This window comes from Harpia harpyja, chromosome Z, assembly GCF_026419915.1.
Source record: "Harpia harpyja isolate bHarHar1 chromosome Z, bHarHar1 primary haplotype, whole genome shotgun sequence".
Taxonomy (NCBI): Eukaryota; Metazoa; Chordata; class Aves; order Accipitriformes; family Accipitridae; genus Harpia; species Harpia harpyja.
The window spans coordinates 112,166,757-112,183,559 of record NC_068969.1 but is presented as its reverse complement, the minus strand read 5'-3'; the positions used below and the strand labels follow the sequence as shown (position 1 = coordinate 112,183,559).

The following is a 16,803-nucleotide window of genomic DNA, read 5'->3' as shown; positions in this document are numbered from 1 at the left end:
AGGTAGTTAGGGCCTTGATTTGAGCTGTTTTCTTGTATGCCTTCTCATAAGGCAAAGTCATGTCAGATGTTTAATGAAAGTATATGTGATACTGTCAGCAAATTTCCCAAACTATCATCTTTTCCCCAGTTATGGAGGAATATTGAGAGCTTTTCCTAATTTCAGCTGTGTTCTTTTTTATATTATCTGGGTCATCCAAAACTGGAGCATTGTAACCTAACTCTTCTCAGTTTCGCTCCTAATAAACTGGTAGGTACACACAAACAATTTAAAAATTGGCAAAACACTTTGCCAATTTGTAAAACAAGAAATTGGCAAAATGATTTACAAATTGACAAAATCTTGTTGATTTCCTGTGCAACGTTATTTCCCATGCGGTGCTTTGGGAAGGAGGCTAATCTATACCTTAAACTAGGTTTATGGGAACTATTTACCCCCAAACTGATCTTAATTTAAAAGTGGATAATCAGTTTACAATTTTAATGTCACTGCTAAGTTCTTCTACACCTCTAGTGTGTAATACCTATTGAAAATAGGTATTTCAGTAAATGTACAGATGTTGTGATAGTTTTATAATGTAATTAGGGGGTGCATTCCAGGCTTTCTTTGTTCTGAAATTACTTTTATGAAAAGAATTTTCCATTCATTAAAATATTTCTGTAAAACTTAAGATGAATTGCAAAGTAACTTTTTTTTGCAATATGTTGAAATCTAGTGGCTGTTTTTAGAGGTCAGGGTCCTGTTATTTTGATTATTTTATATGTTAATGAAACATTTTGTCCTGTGATATTTATAGCTTTTTATGTAGAAACGTTGAAGCATTGTTCAAGAGATGACCAAGAAAATAGGCACTGATAGGCAGTCTTCAAAGGGCAGCTAAAGAACAAGGATCTGTTTGGTACATTTGTTTTTACATCTAATGTTATGAAAATTAATGTGTTAAGAGGGGCTTTTGGAGTTGTGATGTTGATAAATCCTATTTTTGGTGATGGTGGGGTTTGGGGATGCAAGGGGGGTAGATTCACTTGGTAATGACACTGTTAATTTTTTATTTTTCCCTAGGAAAAAAAGAAAAAAAGTAGTGAGGAGACCCACATACAAGAGCCTGATGATGTCTTCCTCCCTCCCGTGGCAGAAGTGTCTTCTCAAGCCAGTAAAGTGCAAGTGGAACATCCTGGAGAATTTACAGAAATTTGTCTCAGTGATGAAGTAGAGGATGGAAAAACTATAAAAGATGTGTGCGACATCTCCCAGAGTCATTTATCTTCAGCAAATGAAGGATCTTCGACAGTGACTCTAGAGCCTCCCACAGATGCAGAAGAGTTCAAAGCTGATCATTCCCATGAGGAATGCAGGGGCGGTGTTGAGAAGAGTGGAAAAAGCAAGTTGGACAAACCTCACAGCCCTGTGGAGGTGGTTGCTAGCGGATCAGGAAGCTCTGATTTATCGAGTAGTACATTTCATTCTAGTGCTGCTGGCTCTCGGACAGTAGTGGGCTTTGTACAGGACAAAGTAACTGAAAATGTGCAAGATGATAAAAATCCTCTTGTCTGTTCGTCAGAGAAGCTTCCTCCTAGTATCTTGCAGCAGTCTGAGAAATCCAAAACACGTGTTCAGCGATTGGGATTGAAACCAGTTTATCCAAACTTGTCGGCTGAATTATCATATGAGAGACCAACTGTAATAGCAGTTAAACCGCTGTCACACAACGAAAGGTTGTATCCAGAGCTCCCAACCGAACCAGAACTGGTGCCATTTACCAGAGAACAGCTGAAAATTTTTGAGCCGTGTTCATGGTTGGAGAATGTTGACTCCTATGCAGAGGAATTTGAAAGCGTTGCTCATCAGGACAGGCACGAATTTTATGAACTGCTCCTGAACTACATGCGCTGCAGGAAGCAGCTTTTGCTGGCTGAGGCAGAGCTGCAGGCTATGATGACAGACTGCCAAAATGTTAAGGGGAGATTATGGACTTTTAAAGAAGAACAGAAAACTGTGCAGGTGCTGTTGCTGAAGCTACTTTTGAGCCCAAACTATTGGGATGTGATTCCAGACCTTAATTTTACTTGCTGTCAAGTTTATTGTATTTAAGCTCTGTTGTTTTAAAAGACATGATTGCCTTTGCTTCCTGTCTCTCCACTAACCCCCAGTACTTCAGAGTATCGTTCTGTTGAGACTTAAGACAGTTTGTTGTTTGATTTTTAAACTGATGAATGTAGGGTACTAGGATCTCTGTTAGTGATCTCTTGGGAGTCAGACTCATGTGTAGTCAGTCAGAATGAGCTGTGTACAGCCAGTTCTGCCTGTAGTGTTAGGTGAAGTTTGTGCCACAGTGCTTCAGGTAGATGCAGGGGATACGTGGTGGAGTAGGACGTCAGAATGACTGTAGCGGTGATGTCCCATCTGGCCTGCTGCCTGTAGTGACAGTTTTCATTGACGTCATTCCTGACTGTCCTGCTTTCAGAGGTGGCAGCTGCAGAGGAGATTGAGTCATGCTTGTGGGTGACCCTGTTGCTCAAAGCAAAGGACGTGTGAGGTCCATCCACTTTCAGTAACAGTTGCTCCATAAATGTAGCTGTGGTTTTAGCTACTCCCAGGGTGGTCATGGTACTCTGTAGCATTTCTGTCTGCAAACCAGAAGGGTCTGGAGAGCTCTCTGGTGCACACATCAGAAAAATCTTTCCCCACACTCATTCTGTGTAACTTGTTTTTGGAGCTGAACATTACGGTGGAAGTGAATAAAATTGTTCTGGCGCTCTGATGCTGTTCATAGCCAACACACCATCAAAGTTGTCCAAGGGTGCTAAGTACCTATGTATGTGGTGGCTTCACTGTTGTTTCTGTGAGTGCAGTGCCTCTTCTGTGCAGTTCCTCAGAGCTGAGATGTTGAGAGACATTCACTGAACAGATTTGAATCTTTTCCTTTTTATTAGGGTATAACGCTGAACCTCACTGGACTCTGTTTTGTGTTGATCGCTTTCTACACTGAAAGCAATTTTGGCTTCACTCTTACATCCCCACTGGGCATCATACAGTTGGCTAAGCTTGCTGCTTGCTTTGTTCTATCCTGATTCATTATGTATTTATTGTATGTCAGAATAATTGTTTTATGCCAATTTAAAATTCTTCTTCTACTAATTTAGGAAACACAGGGATAATTTCAAGCTAAGCTTCCAAAGTGCTGGCTCTGAAGCACATTTCCTGGTTGCATAGAAGAATAACAGGAATGTTACATATTGTGGTTTTCTTGTGCTGAAGAATTAGAGGTAGGACAGAGGAAGACTGGCCTCAGCTTTTAATTCCAGTTTGAGGAAAAAAGTTAGAGTACAGTTCATTTCTGAAAATTTTAAATGTACAATGGGGAATTGCTATAAATATTCAGTTCTGGGAGCTTAGAAAAATATTTATCTTGTTTCAGTACATATTTTAGCTTTAAAATAGCAGACCCAAATATTTATGGAAATCTATAAACTGAGAAGCAGTTGCGCTCACTGGGAATAGAGAGACCTGATTTTGTTCACATCTGTCAGTGATACAGGCAAGTCACTTCATGTCTATTTCTAAATCTGAGTTATTGAGGGTTTGTAGAGTAATTTTTTCAGAAGTAAGGGATATGAATCTTCAGTAATCAGCAGCTCTAAAACGTATGTAGGATATTCTGACATGTTTGTCTTTTCCACCTGTTAAGTGGCCCCTTTTATGAAGGCTTTGAAATATGCTGAGGGGACGGTTATGTCAAGGTTAATTTCTGTAAACACGCTTGACCCAACAAAATGACAAAGCCACTTCAATAAAATAATTGCTTTCTTTTCAGGGTGTCTGTGCAGATCAGTGCAAAGTGACAGGTCACCATCGCTACCAGACGGTGGAGCTGAATGAAAGTGTGCTGGGGGAACTGAAAAAGTTGTTTGAAGCCAAAGCAGAGCATGTGCATCAGACGCTGGCGCTGCACTCGTACACTTCGGTGTTGTCCCGCTTGCAAGTGGAGTCGTATGTCTACAGGTTGCTCAGCAGCTCGTCCCTGCTGAGATCAGTGGCTCTTCAGCAGCAAGAACAAGGTGTGTTGCTGGTCTGGACCGCTCCCCGTGCTGTTCAGGGTGCCGAATGCCCTGTTCACCTGCAGTTTTGGAGTCTTGTGGTGGAATTTGTATGCTGGTGTGTTTCTCCTCTGATATTAAAACCTGCTGATCTTATGTAGAGATCAGGGAAACTTTTTTCTCACAGGAGAAACTCCGATTCTCTTGCCTTATTCACCTGGAGAGTAGAAGCTGAATGCAGGATTACCTTCTAAGCTACATACTGCCACTGATTACTGTAGAGGAACACTGGGTGGGGTGGGTCACCCAGACTCCAATCTTTTGTTGTCAAAGGCAACATACAATATAGTCCCTTTTCCAAATTGAGTATGCATAAGTGTAAAACCAGCTGGATATTTTTCCTGCTTTACTTCCTCTTGGAAGGCCATTCGAAATCTTGCAGCTCTAATACTGAGAAATCTTTTTGATTTTCATCCTAGGTATATTACTTACTTGGGTTTGTGCCAATATAATCTTTTAGCTAAAGTATTCCTCCCCCTCCCGCCCCGGGTGTTTATCCTTCCTAGTCCTCCTCCCTTTGCCCTCCACCTCCCAGATTGTTTATATGCATAGTAAATGGTGGTTCTTACAAAGTTTGTTTTGAGGGAAGGCCTTTTGTGAGAGTAACCATAGTAATATTCTTCTTGTAATTAATGTCCAGTGCTAAATTATAAGATGAAATAAAGTACTCTAAATAAGTGTTCTTCTCTGTCGGATTTAGCAAGCAACTGTGTTGAAACATCTTGGTATCTATAGATAGAGAGAGCAAGTTTTCTGTATCGCTTCAAAACCACTACTTATGCTACTACTCTGAGAGCTGCTTGTCAAAACTCCTTAATTCTGTTTTTGATTTACAGTTTCAAAGCAATCAGAAAATCTTTCTTCAGACTTGGGCCACTTGAAGGAATGTATCAGCGTCCTTTTTAGTTTCACTCGCAGAGTTATTGAAGATCCTCAGTTTCAGAGTGACCTTCTCATGTGGCTGCAGAGACTGGTGAGGGAGTAAGCATGGATATATCTGTCTGATCCAACACAAGGGATGAATTTGGGGGTAATTTCTGAAAGTGTTACTGTTTCTCTTACTGTCCCACATGCAATTTTTGGGGGGTTTGTTCTACTTGAGCAACAGAATCTGTTAGTGAATCTTTATAATGAATTCCCTTGGCTGATGAAGTCAACGGAGGTCAGCAGCATTAATGAGGACTGGCACCTGAGCAGCCAGCACTGCTCAGAGTGGACTTAATATTCAATATTTATTATGCTTTTACTTATTTTGAAATTAAAACTATTCAGACTTGTCATTTTTGAGAAACTTCTATTCTTGCTGATTTCTAAATAAATTTGTTTTTAATGCAGTTGTAAAGTAATTCATGTTTGTACACCAGAGAAAATGGTTTGTGGCTCATAAGCCAAGCAAACAGACTTTTAAATATTGCTCTCCTGTAACTTGCTCTGAAAATTGAGGTTTGTTAGAAAGCGTGGGAAGAGAAACGAAAAAACAGTATTACTCTAGTTAGCAAGACTATAAAGGAATGAACCTTGAAATTGTTTACAAGATTCCAGTATACTTCCCTTTAGGTGTCCGTGTTGCAAAGAATTGGCTGTCCAGGTGACCATCTCTTCCTCTTCAACCACATCCTTCGATGTCCAGCTGGGATCAGTGAATGGGCTTGTCCATTCATTCAGGTGTGAATGTTTAATTCTTTATTGTCAGGAAGTTGGAGTGGAGTGGGTAGGACAGTGTCTTGTGCCTAGGAATCATGGTAACAGTGAAGGGTTTGTCAGGGGATGTATTTACCCATGTTAGCCCAACTGTGAGCAGGTTTACAGGGAAACACACTTCTCATTCTTGTCTGGAGAGACTCCATGAAAGGGAGTCAGGGACTTGCGGTTCGCCTCAGAAGGCCTCAGGCAGCAGAAGGTTTGGAGTGCTGTCCAAGAAATAGAAAGAATATTTAGACTTGTCTCATACACAGCTGCTGCTTCAAGTGAGATTGGAGGCAGCTCTGTGATGTATAAGGGGTGAGGAAGAACAGATTTTTATATCCTGCACATTGAAATGGGACTGGTTTCACTGTAAAGTTTATTAGTTAGGTAATTTCAAGGGCAAGGGAAAGAGTTCACTTTGTATAGATCAGAGGGAGTGCAGATATCCAAAGCCACCAGGGCATTCTTGCAAAGAACATTTTTGCCCCTCCAAGAGGGGAAGATGTTGGAAATCTAGCCGTAGGAAAAGGATTGCAATTACACTAACAAGGGAAAGGCAAGCAATGAAATGAAAGCATAGAATAGAATAATAGAATCATTTAGGCTGAAAAAGACCCTTAAGATCGAGTCGAACCGTTAACCTAACATGGTAGGATCCTAACTTCCCCAGTGTTTAACATCCCAATTCCTGCTGGTGTCCAGAAGTACGTGTGAAACAGAGAAGTTGCCTTTTTTGTGGAGCTTTTGATGTGTTGTTTTTTTTTTCCTCCTTTATAAGTAATTATTTTGGACAACTCCCAGTATTTTGCCATAGCAATACTTTCTCCAGGGTGTGGGTACTGTCTTTTATGGATACCTTTTAGTATGAACAAAAAGCTAGTGAAAAACGTAAAGCTCAGAATTCGAATTTCTCTACTAAAACTAATTTGCCCTTTGTTTTACTTGTTTGGATTTACTTAGATTTTTGCATTTAATTTCAGATCAAAGTCTTGGATAACCCATCAGGTGTCTTTCATTTCATGCAATCTCTTGCCTTGCTTATGTCTCCTGTCAAGTAAGTATGAATATGATTTTATAAATATGTTCTGATTATTTAAGAGTAGAAAACATGACACACGATCTGCTTGTGAAACTCAGAGTTCATTGCAGGCAAAGTTATAAAAGCAGGCACAAGACAGACATTCACAGTTTAATTCAAACTGTTTTTACTCATTCATCTTAAAATACAGCCTTGGCAGTACATTCTCCTACTGTGCACAGTATGATGCAGCTTGCTTTCAGCTGTCAAGTAGCTTGTGAAGACTGACATGTTTTGTTACTGTGACTTTTGAAATATAGAGTTCTTGCCTTGCATGACGGCCTGTTCATTATACTGTCTCCTCAACAGAAGCCCTTGAGTAAAGGGTTTGCTAAGTTGGTGTGTATGCTGGTTGGGCTTCTTAACTGATTTTTCATCCTTTTTTTAATCTAGAAGGAATACCTGGTGCTTGGAGAAGCTAGTTGATGAACTCGGTCATTAGTGAAAACTGTTATGTGCTTCAGATAAAATATATAACTTGCCTCCCAGCTGCCCAAATTTTAATGTCAAAGGATCAAACTGCTGGTATTTAGGGTTGTCATTGTGTTCTTGATATACTGACCCTGAGTTAAGTGGGAGTCCTGTTTATTGGAGGCTATTATTTTTAAGGGCTTTGTTTTCACATTTCCAGTCTAGAGCTGCCTGGGGAAACAAGCGTATCCTCAGGGCATGCATACTGCCAATGCATTTTGATGCTTGTGTTTTGAACAAGGTCTACCTTAAGGTGTCTGGAGTGATGCTCTCAACTGTTGATACATGAATGCAGAGCCTCCACAATGGCTGTACTTACTGGTAAAAGAGCTGAGACTTGTCTGTTACAGTTGCTTCGTGTCAGGAACAAGTTTGAATTCTGAATTTGGTTTGTGAAATCAGTGTCTTAAAACTTGTATTTAATTTGTAATAGACTGGTATTATCAGAGTATAAGTTGAAGGTGATCAGGAGGTTGATAATTATTCCAGAGTTTTGTGGCACCGTGTGCAGAGTTCTGGCAGTACAGTTCAAGTTAGAAGGAAGTTGGATGTTATGATTTTAACTTTTTGTATAACCTTTCTGCACATTTGTTTAACTTGCTGGTATGTCTGAACAACTAAGGATTTATACAGTATATAGAGCCTGAAAACTAGTATCCCAGACTTGAGGTGGTCTACTACATGGAACGGGAACTGGGTTGATTTGAGGCAACTCTTTCCTGGAAGGTCTTTAGTTGTGGTAGTAAGACCAGTCTTACTAACATTGATATGGTATCCAGCTAGTGCAGCTACAAAAGTTGTATAGTGGAGCTGGCTTGTGCTTGTCCTGTTTGTTGTTGACTCACCAGATGATAGCCTTAAATGGTTGTTGTAGAGTACCTCTTCTGAAATACGATATCCTTTTTTTTTTTAAAAGGACTTTTCTTACACATGGGCAAGAATAGTGTTATTTCTTGCATATTTAAATATGCTTGCTATACAGGGCTGATAGCCATTTACATTGTTCAGAAAATTGCTTGGAAGATCATTTACAGAATACAGCAGATTGGTGTGAGTCTTGGAGGATATCAGGTTATCGTAGCATCATTTAGAATCATAGGGTCATTTAGATTGGAAAGGACCTTTAAGATCATCAAGTCCAATCATTAACCTAGCACTGTCAAGCCCACCACTAAACCATGTCCCTAAGCACCACATCTACATGTCCTTTAAATACCTCCAGGAATGGTGACTCAACAACTTCCCTGGGCAGCCTGTTCCAATGCTTGACAACCCTTTCAGTGAAGATATTTTTCCTAATACCCAATCTAAACCTCCCCTAGCGCAACTAGAGGCCATTTCCTCTTGTCCTATCACTAGTTACTTGATAGAAGAGACCAGTACCCCCCTCGCTACACCCTCCTTTCAGGTAGTTGTAGAGAGCGATAAGGTCTCCCCTCAGCCTCCTTTTCTCCAGGCTAAACAACCCCAGTTCCCTCAGCCGCTCCTCCTAAGACTTGTGCTCCAGACCCTTCACCAGCTCCGTTGCCCTTCTCTGGACACGCTCCAGCACCTCAAGGTCTGTCCTGTAGTGAGGGGCCCAAAACCGAACACAGGACTCGAGGTGCGGCCTCACCAGTGCCGGGTACAGGGGGGCAATCACTTCTCTGCTCCTGCTGGCCACACTATTTCTGATACAGGCCAGGATGCTGTTGGCCTTCTTGGCCACCTGGGCACACTGCTGGCTCATACTCAGCTGTCTGTTGACCGACACCCCCAGGTCCTTTTCTGCCAGGCAGCTTTCTGACATACTCATTAATTTCTTGTTCTTGTATCTGTTCTCTTAATATCTTCTCTTTACTAAAAGCTGACTTAATTCAGAATTTTTAATTCACTAATTTTTTGTATACTTGTTTTTTCACTTTAAATCAGAAATCGGGTAGACTTCATGTGCCATATGAAACCAAGTGAAAGGAAAAGTTCCTCTTCATCTGGGAAAGAATCTGGAAACTGGACCCTGGTAGATGAAGGAGGTGAAGAGGTACAGCAAATGACTTCTTTTTTTTCTTTTTTTCCTTTTATGCTTTTGCTCAAGCTTATTTTATTGATTTTTTTTTTTTTTTTTTTTAATGAAATGGAGGAAGAAAAGCTGACTTGTTCAGTTAAAAAGCATCATTTGAAACTTTGATCTATTTTACTCTCCTTTTATCTCTGTGATATAACTGTAGATAGTGGAGCTTCCAGGAATGAGTATTAACAGAATATAAACGTTTGAGCTATTGCATGCAAAAGGAGGATGGAAGCAGACATACGTTTGAATAGGTGCTTACCTTCAGAAGGTGGGTTGGACTAAACATAGCATTGCCTCTAGTTCTGTTTCCTAGCTGATGAGGGCTTTTATGTAGAAACACACACAGAAGAGGAATTTAGGAGCTTGTGTGTGTGTGTGAAGGAGAGTTCATTTGCAATTTCTTTGGTTTCCTCTTACAAGCAAACTGTAATTAGTACAGTAGTGAGGCCCTTTTACCATGTGTTTTATTGTAAAGCTACTAAAAGTGACTGTATTTGTCTGTAGGATGAGGATCCTGAAACAAGCTGGATTCTGCTCTTGGAAGATGACTTGATTGCCCTGTTGTCACAGTTTCCGTTTCATGAACTCTTTCAGCAGTTCCTTGGATTTAAGTCTGGAGGTAAATAAATCAGCTGCTAAAGAGCTGTTCTTCATTTTGCTTACGCTAATTATATTAATGACTAAAACTGCCAAGAATGCTACTGCGTTAGAGTCTCTCGGTGAACTAATAATGAACTTGTGCAACAGCTCACAGACTAAATAGATGAGATGGAAGTGTATGCCATGTGTATGGGATAACTTAAAAACTTATAGCAATACAAGCATGCAAAATGTTAGAGTCCTTTTCCCTTAGTTTTGATCTGCTCAGTAGTTACACTCACAGATGTGCTTTCAGGACTAAGTTTTCCCCTTTGCCTCTTAGCTGTAACATTACTGTGATTTTTCTCCAATTATTTATTCATTCTTTATTTTGCTAAATCTCTGGACAAGTACATGAAGGTAATTGCTTGCTAGAGGTCTTATAGCTTGCATAGTTTATTCGTACTTTCATACTTAACAGGTATTTATTGTACATTTCATAAACAAAACATAAATATCAGTTCACTACGTAGCTGTCAAACAATGAACTGTTTGCCAGCTGTATAGTGAATTGTTGTTTTGAGTGCTTGTGAAGTTACTTAAGTCCAGAATTCACAATTTTTTTTTTTTGAGACGTATTTTTCTGTCTTGGTCTTAGGTGCTTATTTTCCTGAAAAAACAACTCCCCAGGAGATGATGAAGATTTTTGCTTTTGCAAACTCGTTAGTGGAACTTCTGTCTGCGGGGTTAGAAACATTTAACAGAGCACGGTACCGACAGTTTGTGAAGCGAATTGGTCAGCTGATCAAGTAAGAGAATATTTTTGCTGTAATACAATTAAATCTTTTTCATACAGTCTGGTTTAAAGTTCAGAGCTGCAAAAAAAGAAAACACCAAAAAACAACCACCAAAACCCAAACCCCACCAACCAAAGCAACCAAACCAAAACAAAAAATCCAAACGGTTCTTGGGTAGATTTTGCTCTGAGAGTTGGTCAGTTTAGGGTTAGCCAATCTGGGAATCTGAAATTCCAGGGTCCTTGACTCTAAAGCTGCCTTTGAAGTGGGGTATTGCAGAATCTAAATGCTGTGGGTACAAAGGAGCCGGGTGAGCTGTGGAATACCAGGCTGGATTGCATCAGGGATGTGCTCAGGCTTGTCTTGGAAAGTCACTGAAATCCAACAAACAGTTTCTCAAATCGCCCCTATTTATAACCATTGTTACTGCTTTCTTTCCATTGTTATCCAGAATTGTTTTAGGGTTTTTAATTTGCTCCTTGAAAATTGTCATTGTTGCAGTAAGCAAATGTAATTGAAACCTAAAAGTTGCTCTTTATTTTTAAATCCATAGCAGTCACTTTATATGGCTTCTATGAGTGTGTTTTCAAGGGGGGGATACAGTTAAGTCAGAAACAAAATCCATGTTTTCCTTTGTGTTATTAGAGCAGTAACTTTCTTGGTATAATTATTCCTGTATGAGTTTTTTGCATGTACTGCCATTTCATCATTTCATCGTCATAATCATTCAGGATTACCTTAAGGCTCCAAAGTTCATACACAAACTAATTGGGTATAACAGAATATTATGCATTGTTTGCTTGCAAAACCAAGGAAGGATAACACAGGAATTTTAGACTAACCCTGTCTGAAGAGGGAAGGGAAATGCTATTTATGTGGAAATCTCTGGAAACCAGAGGACAAAGGATTGAACATGTCTCTTGTGACTAGACTCTGATCTAGTTGCACTTGTCTGCGTTTTTATATGGTGATGATGTACTTAATGATCCTTCTTCGACTTGTTTGTTCTGCTGTGTAGGATGACACTTTGTCATGTGAGTGACCACTGGGCCCAATATGTTAGCGGCAATAAACAGTATGGATCAGTAGCGCATCCCTACTCCGTGGAAAAATTGCAACTGGAGTTTGATGAATTGTTTTTCAGAGCTGTTCTACATGTTCTGAAGGCAAAAAGGTAGGCGGTCCCATGTGGTTGATACTGGCATTGTCTTGGAGGAGTCAGGTAGTTGAAACTGGGATTTGGAATAGCTTTAAATACTTAATGGTTTAAACAAGACTGCAATATGCAGGATTTTTCAGCACATTGGTAGCATCAGGATGGGGAGGAATTATGTCTTGAATTCTAGCCTCTGACAGAAGCTCTGAGGACTTGTTCAGTTCAGAATGAGGTTAGCTCAGAATTTGAGACGCTAAGACACATCCTCACATTCCTAATTCTGTTACATGGCAGAGATGTGGCTGTATGTCTCCTTTTCAAATGTTGGGATTTATCAGGGTGAAACTGTTTCTGTCTGCCTCTTCAAATCCAACAGGTTGGGAGTCTGGTTGTTCATGTCTGAGATGCCTTATGGAACCTTATCCAGCAATATGCTTTGGAGGCTCTTCTTTGTCATGCACTGTGCGGAGAGCGAGCACCTGGAAAAGCTCTGCTCTACTCTGCAACCTGCTGACTGCAAACAAAGACTCAAAGGTAGAATTTCTACACTCAGAACCAATTCTAATTGATCCAGCTACTGCTGCCTCAGCTACGGGTTTAGTTCTTCACATGCTGCATTGTTAAATACACCCTCAGCACCATGACTTGTCCAGAGGCCTTAGAAGTGTCTTGGGCAATTCATGGTCTTCCAGTACTTGTTTGACCAAACTCTCATTTTAACAGGCATTGTCAGATCTACTGTCCTTTTAGTTTTCTTTCTGATGGTGACTGCTACTGGCTGCTTCAGAGAGCTGCAAGAGTGCCATGCAGTAGGTACATCTTGTGTATCCTCGTATCAGGTCCCATCTTGGCCTTCGATAGTATTTAGAGAGTAAGATTTAAATCCTCAAATACAGAATTTTGTATCACTTAGGTGGGTTTTTTTGTTGTGGTTTTTTTTTTTTTTGTGAGCTGTTTACTGTTGATAGTTCTATAAATACCCCAGTCCTCTTCTCCCCCGCCCCGCTCCCCCATCTTGCTAGTTTTGGCTTCAGTAACTTACATTGTAGGAGATCTGCTTATCTTCCACAACTACAGATGTTTCCATTATCTCAAGCCTTCTTTTGATGCTTTTCTTGTCCTGTATGACGCCTTTTCTTTCTGTTTCCCCTTGACTTTGGTCCTGTGTTCATCTCCGCAGTGATTGTGGTGGCTTCAGCTGTAGCGGAGTTATTTAGAAGCCAGCTGGAATGCTACTTCCCCTTTGTTGCTGCCTTCATGGAAAATATTTCAGGACTTGATTGACAGGGAGACAGGTAAACAAAGCAGTAACTCCCTACTTCACAGCTTCTTTGCTGTCTTCAGGGAGAGCAAATATCACTGTCAGTTTTACTTTCCAGCTAGCTGGTAGCCTAGACAGCAGTTACCACATCAACCAAGTCTTTTGATGGAGAAGCAGAAGAAAATGTCGATCTTGAGAGGTTACTGAGTATCTTAACTGTGTGCAAGCTCAGCTAACATTTAAGGCAATGTGAAGTGGGAGAGAGAGATATCAAGGCTGTAGCTGTGTACACTTCATGAAGTGCTGATCTGATTAGCACTTGCCAGCCAAAACAGTAACGGTTACACTGTTTCAGTAGGACTTCTTTATTTTTGTTTTTGCAAGAAATTTTTACTGCATCTCAAACAAAGAGAATGTAATATGATGTAGTGGGTTGCAGCTCTGACAGCAACAAACAGTGGTGTTCTGGTGTGTGGGGTTTTTTTGTGTGGTGGTGTTTTTTTTTTTTTTTTTTTTTGTTGTTCAGCCTTTGTTTTGCTTCTAGCTAACTTCTATGTTTTAAAGTCCCTGGTATGCTGACGCAGGATATTTTTATCCTCTTCATTCTCCTCGATGGGTTATGTCAGCACAATACTATTTTTCACAAATGTCTAGACAGGGAATATCAACGGTTCTTTCAGTGAAATCCATCTAATCTTCTGAAGTAGCTTCTTTTGACTGACACTTACCAATATAATGCTGACTTAATTTCCTGTAATTCATACCCTAAAAGACCATGGCATTAACATTCTCCTGGGAGAGAACCATTTTTATTGATTTCCCTTCCCAGATTAAGTTTGAGAAATGTTAAGAGTGGTGAATCTACAAGGGGTAGCAAGCCTTGGTAATTGATGGAAGCTTTAGGCTTGCATATATGGAGGTGGGACCATAGTTGCTTTTAAGGGATAGGTAGAAAGAGAATGATAAAATGGAGTGCAGTGGTGGAGCTGCACTTACTACGATAACCTCTGGACTATGAAAGCTACCAGATATAAACCCCTTCTCCATGCTGTGGGTAATTCTGCTATGCCTTTATATATAGCAATGGCATAGTCTTTTTTTTTTTTCTTTTATTTTTGTCCTTCTGTGTTAACTTAAAAAAATCCCAAAACAACAACAAACACGGTGCTCTGTAGCTTCTGCTATAAGGATAAAAGGTAGCATTAGGAAAGGGAGATAAATGGATGAGATGTCTATTGTATCTATCAGGAGTGTAGTTTGTCCTACTATATGGAAAACTCTTTACTTAAATTGCCCAATTCTCTAGCACACTGTTCATGAGATGTTTTGGCTGTACAAGTCTGACCTTCTCAGGTTGAAGTACAGTTGCAAAATTCTTGAAAGCCCTTAAAATAGAATGTAACATAAGTGGAAGTGTTTAATCACAAGCCTGCTGAGCACGTGCCTGTGCAGATTAAGTAGTTGAGTGCCACAATGAGTGCTTTTTCAGTATATTCAACTGGTACGGTAAGATCACTGTAAACTGTTTACTGGCATGTTATGCTTCAGAGGAAGCACACCACTCTCCAAACAATTTTACAGCTCAAATGCTAGCTTTCAGTGATTGTTTTGCTGCACAGACTTTAAATAAAGTTATTTGGAAGAAATAAAAATCATTTTAAACTCCTGTTCAGGTTTTTGTTGTACCCTTCCCTTCCTGTTGTCCCCCACCCCAAGGAATGAAATGTTTATTTGCATTTGGCAACATCTCACTCTTGGGTTTAAAGAGGAAACCTGCCTTGAATTCAAGTGAAAGTATCTCTTATCCTTCCTGTCCTGTGCAACTTCACAGTGAAAACTTCTCTGTTTTCAGACATTTTTTTCCAAACAAGTGCATTCAGTAATTTTCTTGTATTGAGTTTGAGAAACCGAAACCGACCTTTCCTTGTAACTCTTGGACATAATCTAGGCCCAGGGCTAGATGCTTGAAGTATTTTTATTTGTAATCGGCATAGAATGATCTCCTCACTTTAATTGCTGCTTGAGATCATGGTATGTGGAATGAGCAATCTCTCAACTTGATCAAAACCTCTCTGCTGTGCTTGATGGGCTTAGTTTTAATCTTCTCTTGACTGTGTGCTGATTAAAATTAGAATTCTTTCATATAATTTGGACTTAAGCTGTGGAATTAATTGCTCCAATATGTAATGGCAGCCAAAACCATGATAACATTTTTAAAAAGCAAAAAGATTCAAGCAATTCTTCCTGTGGATGGTTAACATTGCATAGTTAAAATAATATTAACAATTGAATTCCAGCTGTTCTTGAAGCATTTTTAGCTTTCATTATGAATTATGAATTACTAGCGTATTTACTGAATCATATGGACTCACTGCATATTATGGTGTTTCTTGCACCTTATTTTAAAGCAGCCAATACCAGCCACTTCTGAAGAGAGAATACTAACCCAGTGATGATAATTCTGTTGTCACCGATTCCTTGTCTGGGATTGGACTGTCAATAAATGTATAAATATTGATGATGTATGTCCTATAATAGTTCTTTTATCATGTTGCTTGCATGTGACTCTTTTCTAGACCCAGAGCACCTTGAAAATTTTGAAAAGTATCTCAGATCAATGAACTGCTCAGAAGAAATTTGTCTGCTCACCACATTTGCTCAGATGGCACAAACCAAACGGGCTGATGTTGATGAGGATTTTATCAAAATCATTGTTCTGGAGATATACGAGGTGAGTAATATTACCGGTCCATTCAGGAAAAGAATGAATGCTCTTTTCCTAACAGTGGAAGGTGTGAAACGTTCATGGCTTCTATAGTTTATTCTACCATGGAACTAAGAAAGCACTTCTTCTGAGGTTTATTATCTAGTACTGAATTGAAATACCCTGAAGTGCATGTTCTTCAGGGAGAAGAACAGCTTTTCTGTAGACCAAGCCAGAATGAAACAAATGAACAAAAATATCTTTGTTTTGCTTAATTTTTATCGCATGGATCTAACTTGTAGCTCTGAAATTCCTTGTGTGGTGTTTTTTCCTGTTGTGGTGTGTAGCAGTTTTTTTGTGGGTTTTGTTTGTTTTGTTTTTAGTGTGTGTCTGTGGTTGTGTTGTTCCTATGTTTAGTTTTGCACTTTGTTTTTGTCATTGTGAGGTTATAATTTCCTTGTCTTCTAGGACAATCAGTTTCAGTTTTAGTATTGGTATTTATTAACTTTGTCCAGGATCGCCAAGAGCAATTTAGTTCTGTATTTTTCAGAAGACATTTTATTGCAGTCAGTGAAGGTCAGCCATAACCAGTAACTTCTCTCTGCTCATCTTCTCAGCTGTCTTATGTTAGTCTTTCCACAAGAGAGACATTTTCAAAAGTTGGTCGAGAACTCTTGGGAGCAATTGCCAGCATCCACACACAGATTATTTCAGTACTGCTGGATCGAGTTAAAGAGACCATTGAGAAAGTTGGGATGGTAAGTGCTAATATCCATCATTTAAAGCAGTTAAAACTAGAGGCCATACCAGACTGTGTTACAAGATACGGCTTGGTACGAATGGATTGTGTTAAAGACCCGTCCATGTTTTTTTGATCGTATCACTCTTTAAGATAGAAGGGCATAATGCTGATTATTGTTCCAT

The 16,803-nt window shown here is 39.7% G+C and overlaps 1 protein-coding gene across 4 annotated transcripts in view; it reads left to right on the top strand.

Moving 5' to 3' along the window:
* EPG5 (ectopic P-granules 5 autophagy tethering factor) overlaps positions 1 to 16,803 on the top strand; it is a 57,974-nt gene that overhangs the window by 2,533 nt on the left and 38,638 nt on the right. For 3 of the 4 annotated variants that reach the window (XM_052776087.1, XM_052776088.1, XM_052776086.1), the window contains exons 2-13: positions 1,063 to 2,001; positions 3,815 to 4,058; positions 4,934 to 5,070; positions 5,655 to 5,762; positions 6,764 to 6,837; positions 9,244 to 9,352; positions 9,887 to 10,001; positions 10,620 to 10,770; positions 11,777 to 11,932; positions 12,291 to 12,448; positions 15,752 to 15,906; positions 16,497 to 16,637. In XM_052776087.1, the coding sequence (XP_052632047.1) occupies positions 1,063 to 2,001; positions 3,815 to 4,058; positions 4,934 to 5,070; positions 5,655 to 5,762; positions 6,764 to 6,837; positions 9,244 to 9,352; positions 9,887 to 10,001; positions 10,620 to 10,770; positions 11,777 to 11,932; positions 12,291 to 12,448; positions 15,752 to 15,906; positions 16,497 to 16,637 (2,487 nt within the window). Of the gene's footprint in view, positions 1 to 1,062; positions 2,002 to 3,814; positions 4,059 to 4,933; positions 5,071 to 5,654; positions 5,765 to 6,763; positions 6,838 to 9,243; positions 9,353 to 9,886; positions 10,002 to 10,619; positions 10,771 to 11,776; positions 11,933 to 12,290; positions 12,449 to 15,751; positions 15,907 to 16,496; positions 16,638 to 16,803 lie in introns of those variants that run through there. The other variant, XM_052776089.1, reaches the window with a different exon arrangement.